At 41.6% G+C, this 22,125-nt stretch overlaps 1 protein-coding gene across 2 annotated transcripts; it reads right to left on the minus strand.

The window, feature by feature from the left end:
• Positions 1-1,443: 1,443 nt before the first annotated feature.
• Positions 1,444-20,342, minus strand: LOC115226134 (ATPase WRNIP1). 2 transcript variants are annotated; one of them, XM_029797123.2, is made up of 8 exons: positions 19,491-20,340; positions 14,590-14,784; positions 11,818-12,068; positions 8,701-8,915; positions 7,261-7,416; positions 6,456-6,535; positions 4,706-4,871; positions 1,444-1,547 (listed from the first exon to the last, which is right to left on the minus strand). In XM_029797123.2, exons 1-8 carry the CDS (start codon positions 20,220-20,222, stop codon positions 1,456-1,458), a joined length of 1,887 nt encoding a protein of 628 aa, XP_029652983.1. In that variant the 5' UTR covers positions 20,223-20,340; the 3' UTR covers positions 1,444-1,455. The 2 variants fall into 2 exon arrangements, with proteins under 2 accessions (XP_029652983.1, XP_036370916.1); XM_036515023.1 differs by lacking the exon at positions 7,261-7,416 and having other exon boundaries at positions 19,491-20,342.
• Positions 20,343-22,125: the final 1,783 nt, after the last annotated feature.

Raw genomic sequence — 22,125 nt, forward strand, 5'->3', positions numbered from 1 at the left:
ATTTGACTGATGTCTAGCGAGCCAGACTCCAATCTGATCTGGCAGAGTTTCTACAGCTGGATGCTTTTACATGCCACCGGCACGGGGCCAGTCAGGTGGCACTGGCAACAACCTCGCTCGAATCTTTTACACATGCCATCGGAGCGGGTGCCAGTAAGGCGATGCTAGTAACGATACATCATCATCATCATCGTTTAACATCCGTTTTCCATGCTAGCATGGGTTGGACGGTTCAACTGGGATCTGGGAAGCCAGAAGGCTGCATCAGGCCCAGTCTGATCTGGCAATGTTTCTACAGCTGGATGCCCTTCCTAACGCCAACCACTCCGAGAGTGTAGTGGGTGCCTTTTACTATTACTGTAAATCCTCGAGTATAATCCGCATTTTTTCCCCAAAATTTAAAAGTCAAAATCCCTAGTGCGTACTATATACAAGGTTAGAAATGAAAAATGTTTTCTAAGCAATGTCCGAGTCTCTATTTGCTGTCCGGCAATGTTTATTCAGACGCATTTTGTGATGTCGGGCGCGAAAATACCTTAAGCTAAGCCTGAAAGCAATGAAGTCATAAAAGAATCATCCATAACTTGCAGTAAGCAACATTTATTAAAATAAAAGTATTCAGAACACAGAATAACATGTCACAAAAACAATTTGCAAACATATTTACATTCCCATATAACAGTTAAGAACATCACCATTATTGTATTACGCATGCGCGGAAGTGTTTGTTCGACTAGGTGCTGCTGGCTTAATTACGCACGACTCAAGTTAGAGAAGGGGTGCGTATTATACACACGGTTTAGGTTTTCCAGAGGTACAGCCCCCTAAAAATCCCCTGCGTATACACGTTTGCATTATGTTATATATACAATAATAATAAAGGACGTTACCATATACATTTTTACAAACCAAGGACGTTATATAGACCTCCTTGACTCAAGTTAGAGAAGGGGTGCGTATTATATACAAGGTTTAGGTTTTTCAGAGGTACAGCCCCCTAAAAATCCCCAGCGTATTATACTCAAGGGCGAACTATACTCGAGGATTTACGGTATTTACTGTGACTGACCACATGAAATATAGTCAAAAGGTATTCACCCTTGGGCCAAAAAAAAAAAAAAGTAATATTTTAAAAATTCACCATTTTGATTTGTTGTTGTTGTTAGTTCCTTCTCGAGCCATGCTTGGCTCATAAGGGCCGGTTTCCCAGTTGCCAATTCTGACAACAACAAAAATTCATAAAAAACCAAAAACAAACGAGGTAGTAGCTCCTCATTCTTTATTATAAAAATACAATCTTTATTTTGATATATATACACACATATATACATAGACGTACAAAAGAAAAAGTCTTAACAAAGTATTAAAAAAAAGTAGTAAAAAATTAATAAAATACAATTAAAAAAAAAATTTGGATTGTTATATTGTTCAGTGTGTTTGTTGTTGTTGTTGTCTTCATTCTAGAAATTTCTTGTCCGATAATTCAGAAGGTAGGTATGACAGAGCAGGATTCCCGGGTGCATGGGGTACGTAACCTTTCCCATAGCCTAGAAAAAAAAAACACAAAATAGAATAAAATAGAGCACCATAAATATATGAGAAGATATAAGCGTAGGAGTGACTGTGTGGTAAGTAGCTTGCTTACGAACCACATGGTTCTGGGTTCAGTCCCACTGCGTGGCACCTTGGGCAAGTGTCTTCTACTATAGCCTCAGGCCAACCAAAGCCTTGTGAATGGAGTTGGTAGATAGAAACTGAAAGAAGCCTGTTGTATGTATATATATATATATATATCGGCACAGGAGCAGCTGTGTGGTAAGTAGCTTGTTTACGAACCATATGGTTCTGGGTTCAGTCCCACTGCATGATACCTTGGGCAAGTATCTTCTACTATAGCCTCGGGCCGACCAAAGCCTTGTGAGTGGATTTGGTAGACAGAAACTGAAAGAAGCCCGTTGTATGTATGTATATATATATATATATATATATATATATATATATATGGGGAAAGTTTACGAAAATAAACAAAAGACGAAGACAGGTGGTGTACAAAACAAACAGACGTATTAATATAACGCTCGAGAATTGAAAAAGTCCTTTACGTTTCGAGCCTATGCTCTTCTACAGAAAGAAACAAGGAGATATATGTATGTGTGTGTGTATATGTTTGTGTGTCTGTGTTTGTCCCACCAACATCACTTGACAACCGATGTTGGTGCGTTTACTTCCCCGTAACTTAGCAGTTTGGCAAAAGAGGCCTATAGAATAAGTACTAGGCTGACAAAGAATAAGTCCTGGGGTCGATTTGCTCGACTAAAGGCGATGCTCCAGCATGGCCACAATCAAATGACTGAAACAAGTAAAAGAGTATAAATCATCATCATCATCGTTTAGCGTCCGTTTTCCATGCTGGCATGGGTTGGACGGTTCAACTTGGGTCTGTGAAGCCGGAAGGCTTCATCAGGCCTAGTCAGATCTGGCAGTGTTTTTACGGCTGGATGCCCTTCCTAACGCCAACCACTCTGTGAGTGTAGTGGGTGCTTTTTACGTGCCACCCACACAGGTGCCAGACAGAGCTGGCAAACGGCCACGAACGGATGGTGCTTTTTATGTGCCACCGGCACGGGGACCAGGCGAGGCTGGCAACGGACAGTATGTATGTAAAAATTAGTGATATACTGTCTTTACGACCATTAGGGTCTATAGGGAAAAATTTATCCATGCGTGAAAGGAAATGGAAAGGACCTGCAATACGGTGCTGTTAGATCATATACACACACATACATGCATATTGTTGTGCACAAAAAATGTGAGTCCAAGAAGTATGGCTTCCTTCAAGGCAGAGCTAGAAATGCAATTGTCAAGTAGGTAAGAGGTTTTAAGCAGGAGCGATATATTCAAAATTGGTAAAACTAAAAGTTGTCAAGGATAAATTAAATTTATTATTGTTACTGAATATGTTAGTGTTATTTAATTTCTGAAATGTTGTTGATTGATCGAAATTACCAAAATACGAGAACATTATCAGCCATCGTACAAACAATAACTCTGAGCACCTTTTCAAACTCCACCCATCTAACACCCGTGGACATGTTTACAAAGTAAGAAAACAGCACAGCTCCCATGACTTCAGGAAACATTTTTTCATGCTGAGAGTTGCTGAAGCATGGAACAAACTGCCGGCATCAGTTGTTGGTTGTCAGAGCGCTGCATCCTTCAAAACTTCCATGCTTTGTGAGATTCGCCAACACTACACCTGATCTCCTCCCCTCCATACACACGCTGAAGCATGGAACAAACTGCCGGCATCAGTTGTTGGTTGTCGGAGCGCTGCATCCTTCAAAACTTCCATGCTTTCTGAGATTCGCCAGTACTACACCTGATCTTCTCCCCTCCATACACATGCTGAAGCATGGAACAAACTGCCGGCATCAGTTGTTGGTTGTCGGAGCGCTGCATCCTTCAAAACTTCCATGCTTTCTGAGATTCGCCAACACTACACCTGATCTCCTCCCCTCCATACACACGCTGAAACATGGAACAAACTGCTGGCATCGGTTGTTAATTGTCGGAGCACTGCATCCTTCAAAACTTCCTGAGATTCGCCAACACTACACCTGATCTTCTCCCCTCCATACACACACTGAAGCATGGAACAAACTGCCAGCATCAGTTGTTGGTTGTCGGAGCGCTGCATCCTTCAAAACTTCCATGCTTTCTGAGATTCGCCAACACTACACCTGATCTTCTCCCCTCCATACACACGCTGAACCATGGAACAAACTGCCGGCATCAGTTGTTGGTTGTCGGAGCACTGCATCCTTCAAAACTTCCATGCTTCCTGAGATTCGCCAACACTACACCTGATCTTCTCCCCTCCATACACACGCTGAACCATGGAACAAACTGCCGGCATCAGTTGTTGGTTGTCGGAGCACTGCATCCTTCAAAACTTCCACGCTTCCTGAGATCCGCCAACACTACACCTGATCTTCTCCCCTCCACACACATGCAAGCATGTATCTGACTCATGCACTGTTCTCCTCCCAGACATTTGTACATTACTGCATATACTTTATACGCACTTTTGACAAGTTGTGGGGCACCTGAGCACTGTATACAATAATTTCATTATTATTTTTATCATTATTTAACGTGAAATTACTTCGTAAATATAAGTTTTTCTCAAAAATGCTAAGAGTAAAAGATGTTTTATAAACACATTCTACCAGTATACGAAATTTGAAAGTGTTTAGTTGCAAAGAAATTATTTTCTAAATCTGTCGGTCAAAAGGAAAAGATCTAACAGTTGGAGTCTGGCCAGCTCTCTGGTTGGCCAGCTCCTATCAAACTGTCCAACCGATGCCAGCATGGAAAAAATGGACATTAAATGATGATGATGATGATAATGATAACAATGAGGAGGAGGATGACAACGATGATGATGATGAGAATGTCAATCATGATGATGAAGATAATGGTGGTGATGATGATGAAGAGGATGACGATGATGACAATGATGGTGATGACAATAATGATGATGATGGTGATGCTGAAGCAGATGATGATGATGATAATGTTGATGATGATGACAATCATGATGATGACAGTGATGATGATGATAACAATCATGATGATGGTGATGATGATGACAATGATGATGATGATGATGATGACAACGAGTGGTAAAAATCTGTCAACTCACCGAGAGACTTCATGAGGCCAGTTGTTGCATTTCTCAAGTGGAGGGGCACGGATGGCTGGGGGCCCCTGTGCTCAACAATGCTTCGTTTGGCTTTCAGGTATGCAGAATACACTTCAACGGACTTCGGGGCACGAGCTAAATACACGGCACACTGGGCCAAGATGACCTTTAAGAGAGATATACACACACATATATAAAATATAGTTTGTGGCTGCAATGTATGTAGAATCAACAAAGAAAGCAATCCATTCACTGAGATATAAATGTTAATTAATATACGCAGGAGTGGCTGTGTGGTAAGTAGCTTGCTAACCAACCACATGGTTCTGGGTTCAGTCCCACTGCGTGGCACCTTGGGCAAGTGTCTTCTACTAAAGCCTCGGTCTGACCAATGCCTTGTGAGTGGATTTGGTAGACGGAAACTGAAAGAAGCCTGTCGTGTATATGTATATATATATATGTGTGTGTGTGTGTGTGTGTTTGTGTATCTGTGTTTGTCCCCCTAGCATTGCTTGACAACCGATGCTGGTGTGTTTATGTCCCCGTTACTTAGCGGTTCGGCAAAAAGAGACCGATAGAATAAGTACTGGGCTTACAAAAGAATAAGTCCCGGGGTCGAGTTGCTCGACTAAAGGCGGTGCTCCAGCATGGCCGCAGTCAAATGACTGAAACATGTAAAAGAGTAAAAGAGAGTAGAAAATAATGCGTGTGTGTGATTGCGTGTGTGCAATGTATCTGTAACTCCACTGTGTCTGTGTGTTCGTCCCGTTGATTTGAGATCAACAGAGAGAGAGAGAGAGAGGTGGATGCTATGTCTACGGAACGAACACACAGACACAGAGACGTCACAGCATAGATACATTGCACACACGCATCGCGCTCTGTGTCTGTTGATCAAATCAACGGGACGAACACACGAACACAGAGACAGAGCGCGATGCGTGTGTGCGATTGCGTGTGTGCAGGTATCTATGCTGTGACGTCTCTGTGTCTGTGTGTTCGTTCCGTAGACATAGCATTCTACCTCTCTCTCTCTCTCTCTCTCTCTCTGTTGATCAAATCAACGGGACGGACACACAGACACAGACGTCGAGTAACAGATACATGCACACACGCAATCGCACACACACACCGCGCTCTGCCTGTGTTCGTGTGTTCGTTCCGTCTACGTAGCATCTACCGCGCTTTGTCTGTGTCTGTGTGTTCGATCTACCAGTTAAGTACCAGTTACACACTGGGGTCAATATAATTGACTTAATCCGTTTGTCTGTCCTTGTTTGTCCCCTCTGTGTTTAGTCCCTTGTGGCTAGTAAAGAAATAGGTACTTGTTTTATTGACCTTTAAAAGGATGAAAGGCAAAGTCAACCTCGGCGGAATTTGAACTCAGAACGTAAAAACAGACGAAATACCTATTTCTTTACTACCCACAAGGGGCTAAACACAGAGGGGACAAACAAGGACAGACAAAGGGATTAAGTCGATTATATCGACCCCAGTGCGTAACTGGTACTTATTTAATCGACCCTGAAAGGATGAAAGGCAAAGTCGACCTCGGCAGAATTTGAACTCAGAACGTAGAGGCAGACGAAATACGGCTACACATTTCACCCGGCACGCTAACGTTTCTGCCAGCTCACCGCCGCCTTTAATAATAAAATAAGTACCATCTGAGTACTGGGGTCGATGTAATCAACTTAGCCCCGCCCCCGAAGTTGCTGGCCTTGTGCCAAAATTTGAAATTGATACTTACATCACACTCTGGCATTCCAATGAATTTGGTTGCTTGAAACGCAGCGACGGCTTGGGTCAAGGCAAGAGGATCAGCTAATCCTGGATTAGATAGAAAGGAAGAATGAGAGGGAGGTGGTGGGGAAGTTAGAGAAAAAGGGCAAGGGTGAGTGTGATGCTGAAATCCTCTCCTTTTGCGCAAGCTCTCTGTCATACCCTCATCAATGAAGAAAGGCGTTAGGGTTTTAAGGTTTAGGGTTAGGATTAAGGGGTTAGGGTTAAGGGGTTAGGATAAGGGTTTTAGTGTTAGGGTTAGGATTAGGGTTTTAGAGATAAGGTTAGGGTTTTAGGGTTAGGGTTAAGGTTTTAGGGTTAGGGTTTTAGGGTTAGGGTTTTAGGGTTAGGGTTTTAGAGATAAGTTAGGGTTTTAGGGTTAAAGCTAGGGTTTTAGGGTCAGGGTTAAGGTTTTAGGGTTAGGGTTTTAGGGTTAGGGTTAGGGTTTTAGAGATAAGGTTAGGGTTTTAGGGTTAAGGCTAGGGTTTGAGGGTTAGGGTTAAGGGGTTAGGGTTAGGGTTTTAGGGTTAGGGTTAGGGTTTTAGGGTTAGGGTTAGGGTTAAGGTTTTAGAGTTAGAGATAGGGTTGGGGTTTTAGAGTTAGAGTTCGGAAAAAGGACTATGAGGACTATGATGGTGATAACAATAATGATGATGACGATGATGGTGATACTGAAGCGGATGATGATAATGATGAGGACAATGATGAAGATGATGCAGATGATAATGTTGATGATCAAGGAACGGGAAAGATGGAAACACGCAAATACTTACCTATGTCTTCTGAAGCAGTTCGCACCAATCGTCGTGCGATGAAGAGCGGATCCTCACCTCCTTCGAGCATCCGTGCCATCCAGTACAGCGCCGCATCCGGGTCGGATCCACGGATGGATTTTTGCAGTGCCGATGCACAGTTGTAATGTTCTTCACCTGAGAAAGACAAAACAAAAATGGTAAAATAATCACCATCATCATCATTATCATCACCATCATCGTTGTCGTCGTTTAACGTCCGCTTTCCATGCTGGCATGGGTTGGACGGTTTGACTGAGGACTGGCAAGCCATGGAGATTGCACCAAGCTCCAATCTGTTCTGGCAAGGTTTCTTACAGCTGGATGCCCTTCCTAACGCCAACCACTCCGAGAGTGTAGTGGGTGCTTTTTACGTGCCAGGGGAGGCTGGCAGCAGACACGATTGGTTGGTGCTTTTTATGTGCCACCGGAACAAATGATGATGATGTATGTATATATGTATGTATGAATGTGTATATACGTTTATATATTTGTTGTGCAAGATTTTTTATGTGAAGTCGTGTGTTGAAACAGATATTGTTATATTTCGGAATGGTCGTTTTGCCAGTTTAGCCAATAAAAACACACGCACTTTCATCATCATCATCATCATCATCATCGTTTAATGTCCGCTTTCTATGCTAGCATGGGTTGGACGGTTCAACTGGGGTCTGGGAAGCCAGAAGGCTGCACCAGGCCCAGTTTGATCTGGCAATGTTTCTACGGCTAGATGCCCTTCCTAATGCCAACCACTCCATGAGTGTAGTGGGTGCTTCTTACGTGCCAGACGAGTCTGGCAAACAGCCACGATCGGATGGTGCTATTTATGTGCCACTGGCACGGGGGCCGGGCGAGGCTGGCAACGGACACGAACGGATGGTGCTTTTTACGTGCCACCGGTACGAGGCCAGTCGGGGCGGCGCTGGTAACGGTCGCGAAATGGAAGGTTCTCTTACATGCCACCGGCACTGGTAACTCAGCTGCAATTTCCATTGATTGATTTCGATTCTGATTCTGATTCTCACTTGCCTCAACAGGTCTTCACAAGTAGAGTTTTGTGTCCCAAGAAGGAAAGGTATGCATAAGTGGGCTGGCTACATCCCATGTAGAAGGCCACGGGTTATGGTCTCACTTGTCCTGCCAGGCCTTCTCACGCACAGCATACTTCCAGAGGTCTCGGTCTCTAGTCATTTCGTCAGTGAGACCTAAAGTTCGAAGGTCGTGCTTATATATATAACACCAAATATATAGTGCGTGTGTTTTTATTGGCTAAACTGGCAAAATGACCATTCCGAAATATAAAAAATGTGTGTATATATATATATATATATATATATATACATATATATATAAGTTACTTGACCGGATGATATTTGATGAAAAGCAACAGACATACAATAAGGACAATGGCAATTTCCTCACCCTTTTTATCGTAGAGAATACAAGAGCGTTCCAGGCTTTCCTTCACGCAGTCAACATTGATGATGGTCGGAGAAGCCTCGTTGGCGTCAGTTTCGTTCTTCTGTGTTTGACTCTGCACTGCCATCTGGAGGCAGTTGAGAGCAACGCGGCCATCTCCGTCACAGAGGAAAGCAATTTCTTCAATAACTTTATTGTTGATCCAGATATTGGGTCTTCTGTAGGAAGAACAACACAAACAAATCAGTTTATAATGCATATATATATACACAAACATATATACATACAAACATGTATACATACAAACATATATACATACAAACATGTATACATACAAACATATATACATACAAACATATATACATACAAACATGTATACAGGGTGGGCCAAAAGTCACCCGACAGTAAATCAAAGTCCCATAAATACTCTCGTTACTCTTTTACTTTTTTCAGTCATTTGACTGCGGCCATGCTGGAGCACTGCCTTTAGTCGAGCAAACCGACTCCAGAGCTTATTCTTTGTAAGCCCAGTACTTATTCTATCGGTCTCTTTTTGCTGAACCGCTAAGTGACAGGGACGTAAACACACCAGCATCGGTTGTCAAGTGATGCTAGGGGGACAAACACAGACACACAAACATATACACACACATACACATATATATATATATATACATATATATCGCCATGTTGAATCGCTAGCTCCTACACGCATTTTTTTTCTGTGTATCTCTCTGTTGAAGAGCGTAGGCTCGAAACGTAAAAGACATGTTTTATTTATATTCCTGAGCGCCATACTAATACATTGTTTGTTTGTACTCCACCTGCCTTTGTCTTTTGTTTATTTTCATAAAGCTTCCCGTTATATATATATACATATATACGACAGGCTTCTTTCAGTTTCCGTCTACCAAATCCACTCACAAGGCCTTGGTCGGCCCGGGGCTATAGCAGAAGACACTTGCCCGAGATGCCACGCAGTGGGACTGAACCCGGAACCATGTGGTTGGTTAGCAAGCCACTTACCACATAGCCACTCCTGCACCTATATATGACAGGCTTCTTTCAGTTTCCGTCTACCAAATCCACTCACAAGGCATTGGCCGGCCCGGGGCTATAGCAGAAGACACTTGCCCAAGGTGCCACGCAGTGGGACTGAACCCGGAACCATGTGGTTGGTAAACAAGCTACTTACCACACAGCCACTCCTGCGCCTATTTCTAATTCTGTTATTGAATCAAATGGAAAAATGTGTCGCTAAAGAAGGGGTTCAGTTGGAACAGTTTTCCTAATGTTTCATATTTTGATGCTTTTATTAGATTCATTCAGTTGTTAGACATAAAATGAATCTTGGAATTAAATGGGTTTGATTTACTGTCAGGTGACTTTTGGCCACCCCTGTATATACAGACTGATGGATGGATACATACATATGTCTATACATACATATATATGTATACGTACATACATGTATATATATATATATATATACATATATGTATATACATACATATATATATATATATATACATATATGTATAATACATATATATATATATATATACATATATTATATACATACATATATAATATATATATATATATAAATATATATATATACACACACACACACACATATATATACACACACATACATACACACATACACATACACACACATGTATATATACGTATGTATGTATATATATGTATAGACTATATATATATGCATGTACATACATATATGTATGTATGTATATAATATATATATATATATATATATAAATATATATATATATATATGTATGTATATACATATATGTATGTATATACATATATGTATGTATATATATATATATATAAATATATATATATATGTATGTATATACATATATGTATGTATATACATATATGTATGTATATACATATAGTATGTATAATACATATATGTATGTATATACATATATGTATGTATATATATAATATATATATATATATATATACTATATATATATATATATATATATGTATGTATATACATATATACATATATGTATATATGTTAGCAAAAAGCCGCCCTATCGGGGGACTTTTAAACTAGTGTATAGCTTTGAAGCTTCTAACTCCAAATGGGAAGATCTGCAAACAGATCTCTGACTTGTTTTGGAGAATTTGTTATAATTGCTTCCTCCAGTGTCATATCCCAATGATGATCATAGTCGATTACATCGACCCCAGTGCGTAACTGGTACTTATTTAATCGACACCCCGAAAGGATGAAAGGCAAAGTCAACCTCAGCGGAACTTTGAATTCAGAAAGTAAGGTCGGACAAAATACTGCTAAGCATTTCGCCTGGCATGCTAATGATTCTGCGAGCTTGCCACCTTAACAACAACAACAACAGCAGTGGAAGTGCAATGGCCAGTGGTTAGGGCAGCGGACTCGCGGTCGGAGGATCGCGGTTTCAATTCCCAGACCAGGCGTTGTGTGTTTATTGAGCGAAAAACCCCAACTTTCTCTCACTCTTTCTTCCTGTTTCTTGTCCCCGACTTCCTACGCAACCGCTGAGCTTGGATGCGCATTCATCCATCCGTCGATGCTCTCGGTGTCAGGGGTTGACCTGCTTTCTCTTCTGCGGGTCTTACGAATAGAAAAGGACCACGTTTCGGACTTCTCCCACTAATGAGACAAAGACCGCTTTGCTCAACAGCAACAACAAGTGGAGGCGCAATGGCCTAGTGGTTAGGGCAGCAAACCCGCGGTCGGAGGATCGCGGTTTCGATTCCCAGACCGGGCGTTGTGTGTGCTTATTGAGCAAAAACACCTAAAAGCTCCACGAGGCTCCGGCAGGGGGTGGTGGCGACCCCTGTTGTACTCTTTCGCTCCAACTTTCTCTCACTCTTTCTTCCTGTTTCCTGTCCCCGACTTCCTACGCAACCACTGAGCCTGGATGCGCATTCGTCCATCCGTCGATGCTCTCGGTGTCGAGGGTTGACCTGCTTTCTCTTCTGCGGGTCTTAGGAATAGCAAAGGACCACGTTTTGGACTTCTCCCACTACACTGGGACGAAGACCACTTCACTAAACAAACAAGCAGCAACAGTAACAACAATCTCTTACCCTGGACAGCTTGAAATCTGATAAAGACCGGGTGCAGTTTTGTCGATTTCAATGGCATCAGAAAAGCATTTAAGCTTCAAATATTCCACAGCATTCATTAAAATCGTCGACACCTCCTCCACACTCAACTTCTCCAAGACTACAACGTGGCACCGACTAAGAAGGGCAGAATTTACATGGAACGAAGGGTTTTCTGTGGTGGCGCCCAGCAAAATAAATGTTCCGTTCTCAACATACGGGAGTAAGCAGTCCTACCAAAAGAAAATAATAAATACAGTAATACAGTCTCCATGAAGCATTGTGTGATATATATATATACGAAATCTGAGGAAAATCTATCGGGATTGGTGAGTATCAGTCTACTGTAAAAACCCATTTTGGGCGATCTTTCGGTACAAGTACCATAACTGCCAATTATAAACCCATGTGGTGGCTTCTGTGCCGGTGGCACATAAAAAGCACCATCCGAACGTGGCCGATGCCAGCGCCGCCTTGACTGGCTTCCGTGCCGGTGGCACGTTAAAAGCACCAACCGATCGTGGCCGATGCCAGACTCCCCTGGCACCTGTGCAGGCGGCATGTAAAAAGCACCCACTACACTCACGAAGTGGTTGGTGTTAGAAAGGGCATCCAGCTGTAGAAACATTGCCAGATCAGACTGGAGCCTGGTGCAGCCTCCTGGCTTCGCAGACCCCGGTCGAACCGTCCAACCCATGCTAGCATGGAAAGCGGACGTTAAACGATGATGATGAGGGTTTGTTACATTTCTGAAGAAAAAAGAAACTCTTATCTCTCACTCCTAACCCTAACTCCCCATATATATATAGGAAAAAAAAACGTTACGGTTAGTGACGATCTTCTTCTTCAAATGTAATCAAACACACGTGACAGTTATGGTACTTGTAGCGAAAGATCGCCCTACTTTGGCTTAACTATTGTCTTACGGCCATAATCTAGTTGAGATTTTTTGATATTTTAAAGCACATTTTTTTTTAGGCTAGGATAGTGTTTTTTCCCCCCTTTTATGCAAACTGTCAAATTTACTCCCAAGCGTTTTAATTTTTAAAAATGTTTTCAAACCAAAGTAATGCAAGTTACAAAATAATTCGGGTTTTAAAGATTTAGCTGATATTTCAAAAACAGGACCTATTTCTTTACTACCCACGAGGGGCTAAACACAGAGGGGACAAACAAGGACAGACAAACGGATTAAGTCGATTATATCGCCCCCAGTGCGCAACTGGTACTTAATTTATTGACCCCGAAAGGATGAAAGGCAAAGTCGACCTCGGCGGAATTTGAACTCAGAACGTAACGGCAGACGAAATACCTATTTCTTTATTACCCACAAGGGGCTAAACACAGAGGGGACAAACAAGGACAGACAGACGGATTAAGTCGATTACATCGCCCCCAGTACGCAACTGGTACTTAATTTAATCGACCCCGAAAGGATGAAAGGCAATATTAGAGACAATGGAAAGGAGTTCGTGCTGGATATGGTTAAGGAGGAACTAAAAGATCTCCACCACCGGTTGAAGACTAATTTGGGAGTTTAATAATAAGGGAAGTAACTCTGGGTGACCGCTGCAAATTAAATATTTTTTTTTAAAGGCGACCTAATGGAAGTTAGGATACAGGTTGGGATTTTTAGCTGGTATTTCAAGAACAGGCCTAAGGGCAATATTAAAGGCAACGGAGAAGTGTTCCAGCTGGAGCAAAAAATATCTCCATACCGTTAGAAGTCAATATTATAATGATAATAATAATGAAATTATTGTATACAGTGCTCAGGTGCACCACAACTTGTCAAAAAGTGCGTATAAAGCCTCTGCAGTGATGTAGAAATGTCTGGGAAGTGAACAGTGTATGAGTCAGATAGATGATTGCTTGTGTGTATGGAAGTTTTCAAGGATGCAGTGTTCTGACAACCAACAACTGATGCTGGCAGTTTGTTCCATGCTTCAGCGTGTGTATGGAGGGGAGAAGATCAGGTGTAGTGTTGGTGAATCTCAGGAAGCATGGAATATTAATAGTTTTATGGGTATCTGGAAGAAGCCCAGTATACCCATCATAACTACTTGTCTGATAAGGGTACACCAGGTATATGCATCACAACCATATGTGTGCGACATGGTGATCTCGTATCAAGATAAATAGCGCATGACCTTGCAGGGTTGGGCCCAGTTAGAAAAACTATCATTATTATTATTATTATTATAATATGTTTGACTTTTGCTTTATGTCTGTACAAGTTGGCTCCAAGTCTCACCAGAGACCTCAAGAGATAACAGGTTGGAAGTTCACATTGTTGTTATGCCTAGTGTGCCATATATTTGGTTGTTTATTGTGTTGTACTAGTGAATGTCAAAAAAAGAAATGTTTGTTTTAAACCTTGAGATTACATAGAAAGTATTTTACGTAAGATATGAGCAGTTCCCATGAGCACTATCTTTTGAATTTCTGCCACTTTTGGGTTTCCTGGTATCTGAGCTAGGTAGCAATCAGCCCCTTTTGCTATCATTCCCAGGGCACCTATGACAACAGGTATTGTTTTAGTCTTCAGGTTCCACATTTTGCTAATTTCTATTTCAAGATCTTTATACTTGCTCAGTTTTTGGTAAGTATTGACAGATATGTTTATATCGATTGGGACAGTCATATCAATGAGGAGGCATGTTCTTTGTCTGAAGTCTTTCAATATGATGTCTGGCCTATTCGCATCTATCTTATTATTATTATTATTATTATCATTATTATTATTATTATTACTTGCTGTGTTTTGTTGAAACGGTGGATTTCATCAATGAAAAGTATCGTCTTCATCTTGAACATCTTCTGATTGGTTAAGGCGTTCTGTGCTGCTTGTTTGACATCGTTAACGCCAGAGTTCGTAGCAGACAGCATCAAGAGTTTAGCGGTGTGGTTCTCTTTACATTGGTTGCCGATCAGTTTTGCAAGAGTAGTCTGTTCAAAGACAAAGGACAATAACAGCAATGTCAATAGCAACAATAAAAGTAATCTTATATTGTAAAAGAGAAGCTGATTTCCATCTGTCTGTCTCTCACGTCTATGTAGAGAGAGGGAAGAAGAGGAGAAGAAAAAATTGTTGAAAGAATTACAGTGAGAGAGGAGAGAGAGAGAGAGAGAATGAAAAATAGATAGATAGGTAGTGTTGTCATCTTAGTAACAAACAAGTTTTGATTAAAAACATGAATTTTAAGTGCAAGTCTGTCAACACAACACAACACGGACTTCAGAAAATGACTATATATATATTTTTTTTTACTTGTTTCAGTCATTTGACTGTGGCCATGCTGGAGCACCGGTTTTAGTTGAGCAAATCGAACCTGGGACTTATTCTTTGTAAGCCCAGTACTTATTCTATTGGTCTCTTATGCTGAACCGCTAAGTGACGAGGACGTAAACACCCCAGCATCGGTTGTCAAGCAATGCTAGGGGGATAAACACAGACACACACACACATACATACATACATATATATATATACATATATACGACGGGCTTCTTTCAGTTTCCGTCCACCAAATCCACTCACAAGGCATTGATTGGCTCAAGGCTATAGCAGAAGACACTTGCCCAAGGTGTCACGCAGTGGGACTGAACCCGGAACCATGTGGTTGGTTAGCAAGCTACTTACCACAAAGTCGCTCTTGAGTTTTTCTTTTTTCAGTTGTTTGTTTGTGTGTGTCTGTATGTCTTTCAACATACATACACTGCAACGCAGTCATTAAAAAAAGGCTCTCATTTTGAACTAACTATGAACGTACATGCATAATTAACAAATATTTTTAATGGCACCATAGCAACAGGTAACACCTTGTAAAAATAATCTGTTCTTTGGGGGATTCAGTATTCAAACTGATCGAGTTATTCAGGCTGACAGACCAGATATTGTGATATGCTTACCAGCTACATGGCTCCAGGTTCAGTCCCACTGTGTGGCACCTTGGGCAAGTGTCTTCCACTATAGCCTCAGGCCGACCAAAGCCTTGTGAGTGGATTTGGTAGACGGAAACTGAAAGAAGCCCATCATCATCATCATCATCATCATTTAGCGTCCGTTCTCCATGCTAGCATGGGTTGGACGGTTCAACTGGTGTCTGTGAAGCCAGAAGGCTGCATCAGGCTCCAGTCTGATCTGGCAGTGTTTCTACGGCTGGATGCCCTTTCTAACGCCAACCACTCCGTGAGTGTAGTGGGTGCTTTTTACGTGCCAGACAGAGCTGGCAAACGGCCACGAACGGATGGTGCTTTTTATGTGCCACCGGCACGGTGGCCAGGCGAGGCTGGCAACGGAATGTATGTATGTGTGTGTTTGTCTCTCCCCCACCCATTACCACTTGACAACCGGTGTTGGTGTATTTATGTCCCTGTACTTCAGCAAAAGAGACCAATAGGATAAGTATTAAGCTTAAAAAATAAGTAATGGGATTGATTCATTCAACTAAAATTTCTTGAAAGTGGTGCCCCAGCATGGCCACAGTATAAAGTGTGAAACAGGTAAAAGTTGAAAGGCAAAAGATAGGCCAAACATTTCTACCCAAAAATATGTCAATCTCAGCAGATTGTAACACTTTTGTGGAAACATTTCAAAACCAAGTTAAATAAATAGGCGCAGGAGTGGCTGTGTGGTAAGTAGCTTGCTTACCAACCACATGGTTCCAGGTTCAGTCTCACTGCGTGGCACCTTGGGCAAGTGTCTTCTGCCATAGCCTCGGGCCGACCAATGCCTTGTGAGTGGATTTGGTAGACGGAAACTGAAAGAAGCCCGTCGTGTGTATATATATATATATATGATGATTTCATTTCAATGAAACAGTTCTAGTCCTGTAGAAGCTCCTTCTATAAAATAAATATATATATATATATATATAATAATAATAATAATATTAGGGAGTAAATCCAAACTTACAGGGAAAAATTAGATTTAGGATTAAATCTAATTTTATAGTATAAATATAAATTATATTAAATTAGAGATAAAACCACTATTAGGCAAATCAAACAGTGAAAAACATAAGCCAATACCTAGAAATAAAATTACTCTAATTTAATATAATATATATATATAATATATATATATATATATATATATATGGGACGAGGTGGTGAAGCACGACCTTCGAACTTTAGGTCTCACTGAGGAAATGACTAGAGACCGAGACCTCTGGAAGTGTGCTGTGCGCGAGAAGACCCAGCAGGACAAGTGAGTCCATAACCCGTGGCCTTCTACATGGGATGGAGCCAGCCTACGTATGCATACCTTCCCTTCTTGGGACACAAAACTCTACTTGTGAAGACTTGTTGAGGCAAGTGAGGATCAGAATCGAAATCGATCAATGGAAATTGCAGATGTGTTACCAGTGCCGGTGGCATGTCGAAACTCTACTTGTGAAGACCCGTTGAGGCAAGTGAGGATCAGAATGGAAATCGATCAAAATCGAAATCGATCAATGGAAATTGCAGATGTGTTACCAGTGCCGGTGGCATGTAAGAGAATCTTCCGTTTCGCGACCGTTGCCAGCACCGCCCTGTTTCGTGTCCGTTGCCAGCCTCGCCTGGCCCTCGTGCCGGTGGCACATAAAAAGCACCATCCGTTCATGGCCGTTTGCCAGCTCTGCCTGGCACCTGTGCGGGTGGCACGTGAAAAGCACCCACTACACTCACGGAGTGGTTGGCGTTAGGAAGGGCATCCAGCCGTAGAAACACTGCCAGATTTGACTGGGCCTGATGAAGCCTTCTGGCTTCACAGACCCCAGTTGAACCGTCCAACCCATGCCAGCATGGAAAGCGGACGCTAAACGATGATGATGATGATGATGATGATATTGATAAAACGGTGAGATAACAAAAGAAAGAAAGAGAACTCAATATTATGTAAATAGAGGAAATTTATCTATACAATATGTTACATTACTTGGTAATTGACTACCGAGTAATGTAACATATTATTGTATATATATATATATATATAAATATACCGGAGTAAACACATAAATGTGAAACAAGGTGGGAAAAAAGAGTACTCAGATACCAGGGGTAGAGTAATATATTTTATTTAAAAGCAGCAGAAATATAACAAAAGCTGTTACTCAGAGTTTCACATTCCCATTCATCGGACAGTTTTGCTGCTTTTAAATAAAGTGTAGATATATATATATATATATATATATATATATATATATATATGTGTGTGTGTGTGTTGGGGGGACAATCTGTCTACCAAATCCACTCACTAGGTGCTATGCAGTGGGACTGAACCCAGAATCATGTGGTTGGTAAGCAAGCTACTTACCACACAGCCACTCCTGTGCCTCTTTTACTTGCTTCAGTCATTTGACTGCGACCATGCTGGAGCACCGCCTTTTAGTCGAGCACTGGGGGTCGATGTAATCGGCTTAATCCCTTTGTCGATCCCCTCTGTGTTTAGCCCCTTGTGGGAAGTAAAGAAATAGGTATTTCGTCTGTCGTTACCATCTGAGTTCAAATTCCGCCGAGGTCGACTTTGCCTTTCATCCTTTCGGGGTCGATAAATTAAATACCAGTTGTGTACTGGGGTCGATGTAATCGACATAATATCTTTGTCTGTCCTTGTTTGTCCCCTCTATGTTTAGCCCCCTGTGGGCAATAAAGAAATTTGCTAACCAACCACATGTTTCCGGGTTCAGTCCCACTGCGTGGCATCTTGGGCAAGTGTCTTCTACTATAGCCCCGGGCCGACCAATGCCTTGTGAGTGGATTTGGTAGACGGAAACTGAAAGAACCTGTCGTATATATGTATATATATATATATATATATATATATATATATATATATATATATATATATATGTACGTGTGTGTATATGTTTTGTTGTGTCTGTGTTTGTTCCCCTAGTATTGCTTGACAACCGATGCTGGTGTGTTTACGTCCCCGTCACTTAGCGGTTCGGCAACAAGAGACCGATAGAATAAGTACTGGGCTAACAAAAGGAATAAGTCCCGGGGTCGAGTTGCTCGACTAAAAAAAGGCGGTGCTCCAGCATGGCCGCAGTCAAATGACTGAAACAAGTAAAAGAGTAAAAGAGTATAAGGAAACGAAACTAGAAGGCACATGTCTATATGATAAATCTCAGAGCGTGTTATAAACAGTAGCGGCAACACATCGTGACGCATATTTGCCATTTGAATATGGCTAACCCCTAAGGGTGGATGTTACTGTAGGTGTCTTCCTGGGGCTACAAACTACAAACTACTGATAGGGCACAGAAAGTGTGTCTATAGCCAGCTGGAGGTGTCTTCCTGGGGCTACAAACTATAGAGGTGTCTTCCTGGGGCTACAAACTACAAAATACTGATAGGGCACAGAAAGTGTGTCTATAACCAGCTGGAGGTGTCGTCCTGGGGCTACAAACTACAAAAGGTGTCTTCCTGGGGCTACAAACTACAAAAGGTGTCTTCCTGGGGCTACAAACTACAGAGGTGTCTTCCTGAGGCTACAAACCACAAAATACTGATAGGGCACAGAAAGTGTGTCTATAGCAGCTGCAGGAGGTGTCTTCCTGGGGCTACAAACTACAGTAGCATCCACCCTTAGGGGTTAGCCATATTCAAACGGCGAATATGCGTCACAAAAAATAAAATGAGAAAGAATCAAGGTTTTTATTTACCTTTCCACTTCCTGGCGGGCCCCAGAATATTATAGACGGAGGTAAGGAATAATTTAACAAGATTTTTCGTATGAATGACTTTTCACCAAGGGACTTGGTTTGCCCGACGAAGTTCTCCATAGTTTTAGGGCGAAGGGTCTCAGCCAAAGGAATATTAAAGGCTATTAAAGAACTTTCACTGGGTTGTTGTTGTTTACTAGAGATGTTGGTGCTTTGGGTAAGCGAAGGCATTTCGTTACCAGTCGAACCCACCGTCCGCGCGCCCTCGCTGCGGTCCTTACCGGGATTCGAACCCTTGCTGCCTTTGTGGTCAAACGAATCTTCACTAAATAGAGCAAAAGTTTTGCTTTTTCTGTTTTTAAATACAGAACCAGGACTTGTGTTGCTGTTCGTGTTTGCAGCCTGTTTCTTACTTAATTTTGGCGATTCTTGTAGTTTTGACTTCTTTGAATACGGAATCAAACTGCCCCAGGACTTGCTACCGACACCACCACCACCACCGACAACATCATCATCATCATCGTCATCATCACCAACAAAATCGTCATCATCATCATCATCATCATCATCATCACTTCTTCCACACACATCTTCCTCGTGGTGCTTTCGTTTCATAAGGGTGCCTCCTTCATCGACCTCGTTCATCTTCAAACACCCGTCTACGTGGACATTTATAGCTTGAATGGGGAAACTCTTACCACAGACGGGGCACTCCACCTTCTGAGCTGCCATTTCTTCTCAATTGACCAAGATTTCACTTCCTCTATTCTTCTCTCATTCAACTATTCGTCCCTCCCTCCTTCCGTCTCTCCATCTTCACATTCTTCCTCACCCTCACCTCTGCGCTCTCTCTCTCCTTGCTTCTTATACTCATTCTCTTTCCCTCTCTCCTTCGTTATACACATTCTCTTTCTCTCTTTCCATCCCTCATGCTCCTCTCTTCCTGTGTGACTGGTTTTCTCCCTCTCCCTCTTACCCTTTTCTCTCTCTGGTTGTATGGTTCTTTCTCTTTCTCCCCCTCCTCTGTCTCTACCTCTCTTTCTATTTCTCCACACTCTTTCTCCTTACCTATATATATATATATATATATATACACATCATACACACACACATACACACATATATATATACACATACACACACACATATATATATATATATATATACATATACTCTTTTACTTGTTTCAGTCATTTGACTGTGGCCATGCTGGAGCACCGCCTTTAATCGAGCAACTCGACCCCGGGACTTATTCTTTGTAAGCCCAGTACTTATTCTATCGGTCTCTTTTGCCGAACCGCTAAGTAACGGGGACATAAACACACCAGCATCGGTTGTCAAGCAATGCTAGGGGAACAAACACACACACACACATATATATATATACATATATACGACAGGCTTCTTTCAGTTTCCGTCTACCAAATCCACTCACAAGTCATTGGTCGGCCCGGGGCTATAGCAGAAGACACTTGCCCAAGGTGCCACGCAGTGGGACTGAACTCAGAACCCTGCGGTTGGTAAACAAGCTACTTACCTCACAGCCACATAATTTAAATAATGAGGGAGATAAATTGAATATTAATTTAATTAACATCAATTTAAAACCATTAGCCTAGCATACAAAAATCTGAAAAATCAGAGAAAATTCTAGGTGATCTACTTCTAGCATACGGCCGACCACATAGTGGCTTGCCCTCCAAATATACATATATATAAATTAAGTACATCTTCTCTTTTACTCGTTTCATTCATTAGACTACGGCCATGCTGGGGTACCGTCTTGAATTTTCAGTCGAATGAGTCAACACCAGAACTTTTTATAGTTTTAAAACCTGGTTCTTACCTTAAAAACCCGCGTAATTTGCGCAGGTGATTTTTCAGGATAGAAATTATTTTAAAAAAGTGGTTAACGTTTACTTGTTGTTAAACCTAGGTTAAAGTTTGAAAATTTAATTAAATCTAATCATAAATAAATGAAATTATGCTAAATACAACGAAATCGGAAACTTTTTTTTTCCCTTGGCCATATCGGTAATTCTGAAAACTGTTGGGTTCCAATTTTACAACTTGACCCGGAAACGAAAATTAGGGAAAAAAATAGTGCAACAGGTGTAAAGAAACATTAAAAAAAGAAGGTGGGGGGGCAAACATGCGTGTTTCGTTCATGAACATCTTTTCGCGGCAATGCAAAATGTTTAGGGACGACAATTTACTAATTGTAAAATGCTACAACATTCAGGTGTTTACAGGTAATAAGAAACCACATTTAGGAAGTTGGATGACCAAAGGCCGAATTTCTGTCAGTCAGGCTTTTTATAAGCCTTCCACGACTCCTGATATCTCTAAGGGCCATTGTATCTTGCACATGCGCCGTGGTTGCCTGCTGGGTCCCCTTTTATGTTTAACCCTGAGACAACCCAAGAAGGCATGCCGGGTACGCTACTGTTCCAAATGATTTTATAAGGGATGCTTGAAGCAGAATTTTTACCCAGAAAATTTCAGTAAGGGGCGATCTTTCGTCTTTAGTAGACCTTTTCGTCGATTTCCGTAAAAGAAATTTTTTTTTTACATATGGGCTTGCGGGAACTTTTGAAGTAATATACATACATATACACATACATAGATACATACA

Source organism: Octopus sinensis, linkage group LG29 (genome assembly GCF_006345805.1).
Source record: "Octopus sinensis linkage group LG29, ASM634580v1, whole genome shotgun sequence".
NCBI lineage: Eukaryota > Metazoa > Mollusca > Cephalopoda > Octopoda > Octopodidae > Octopus > Octopus sinensis.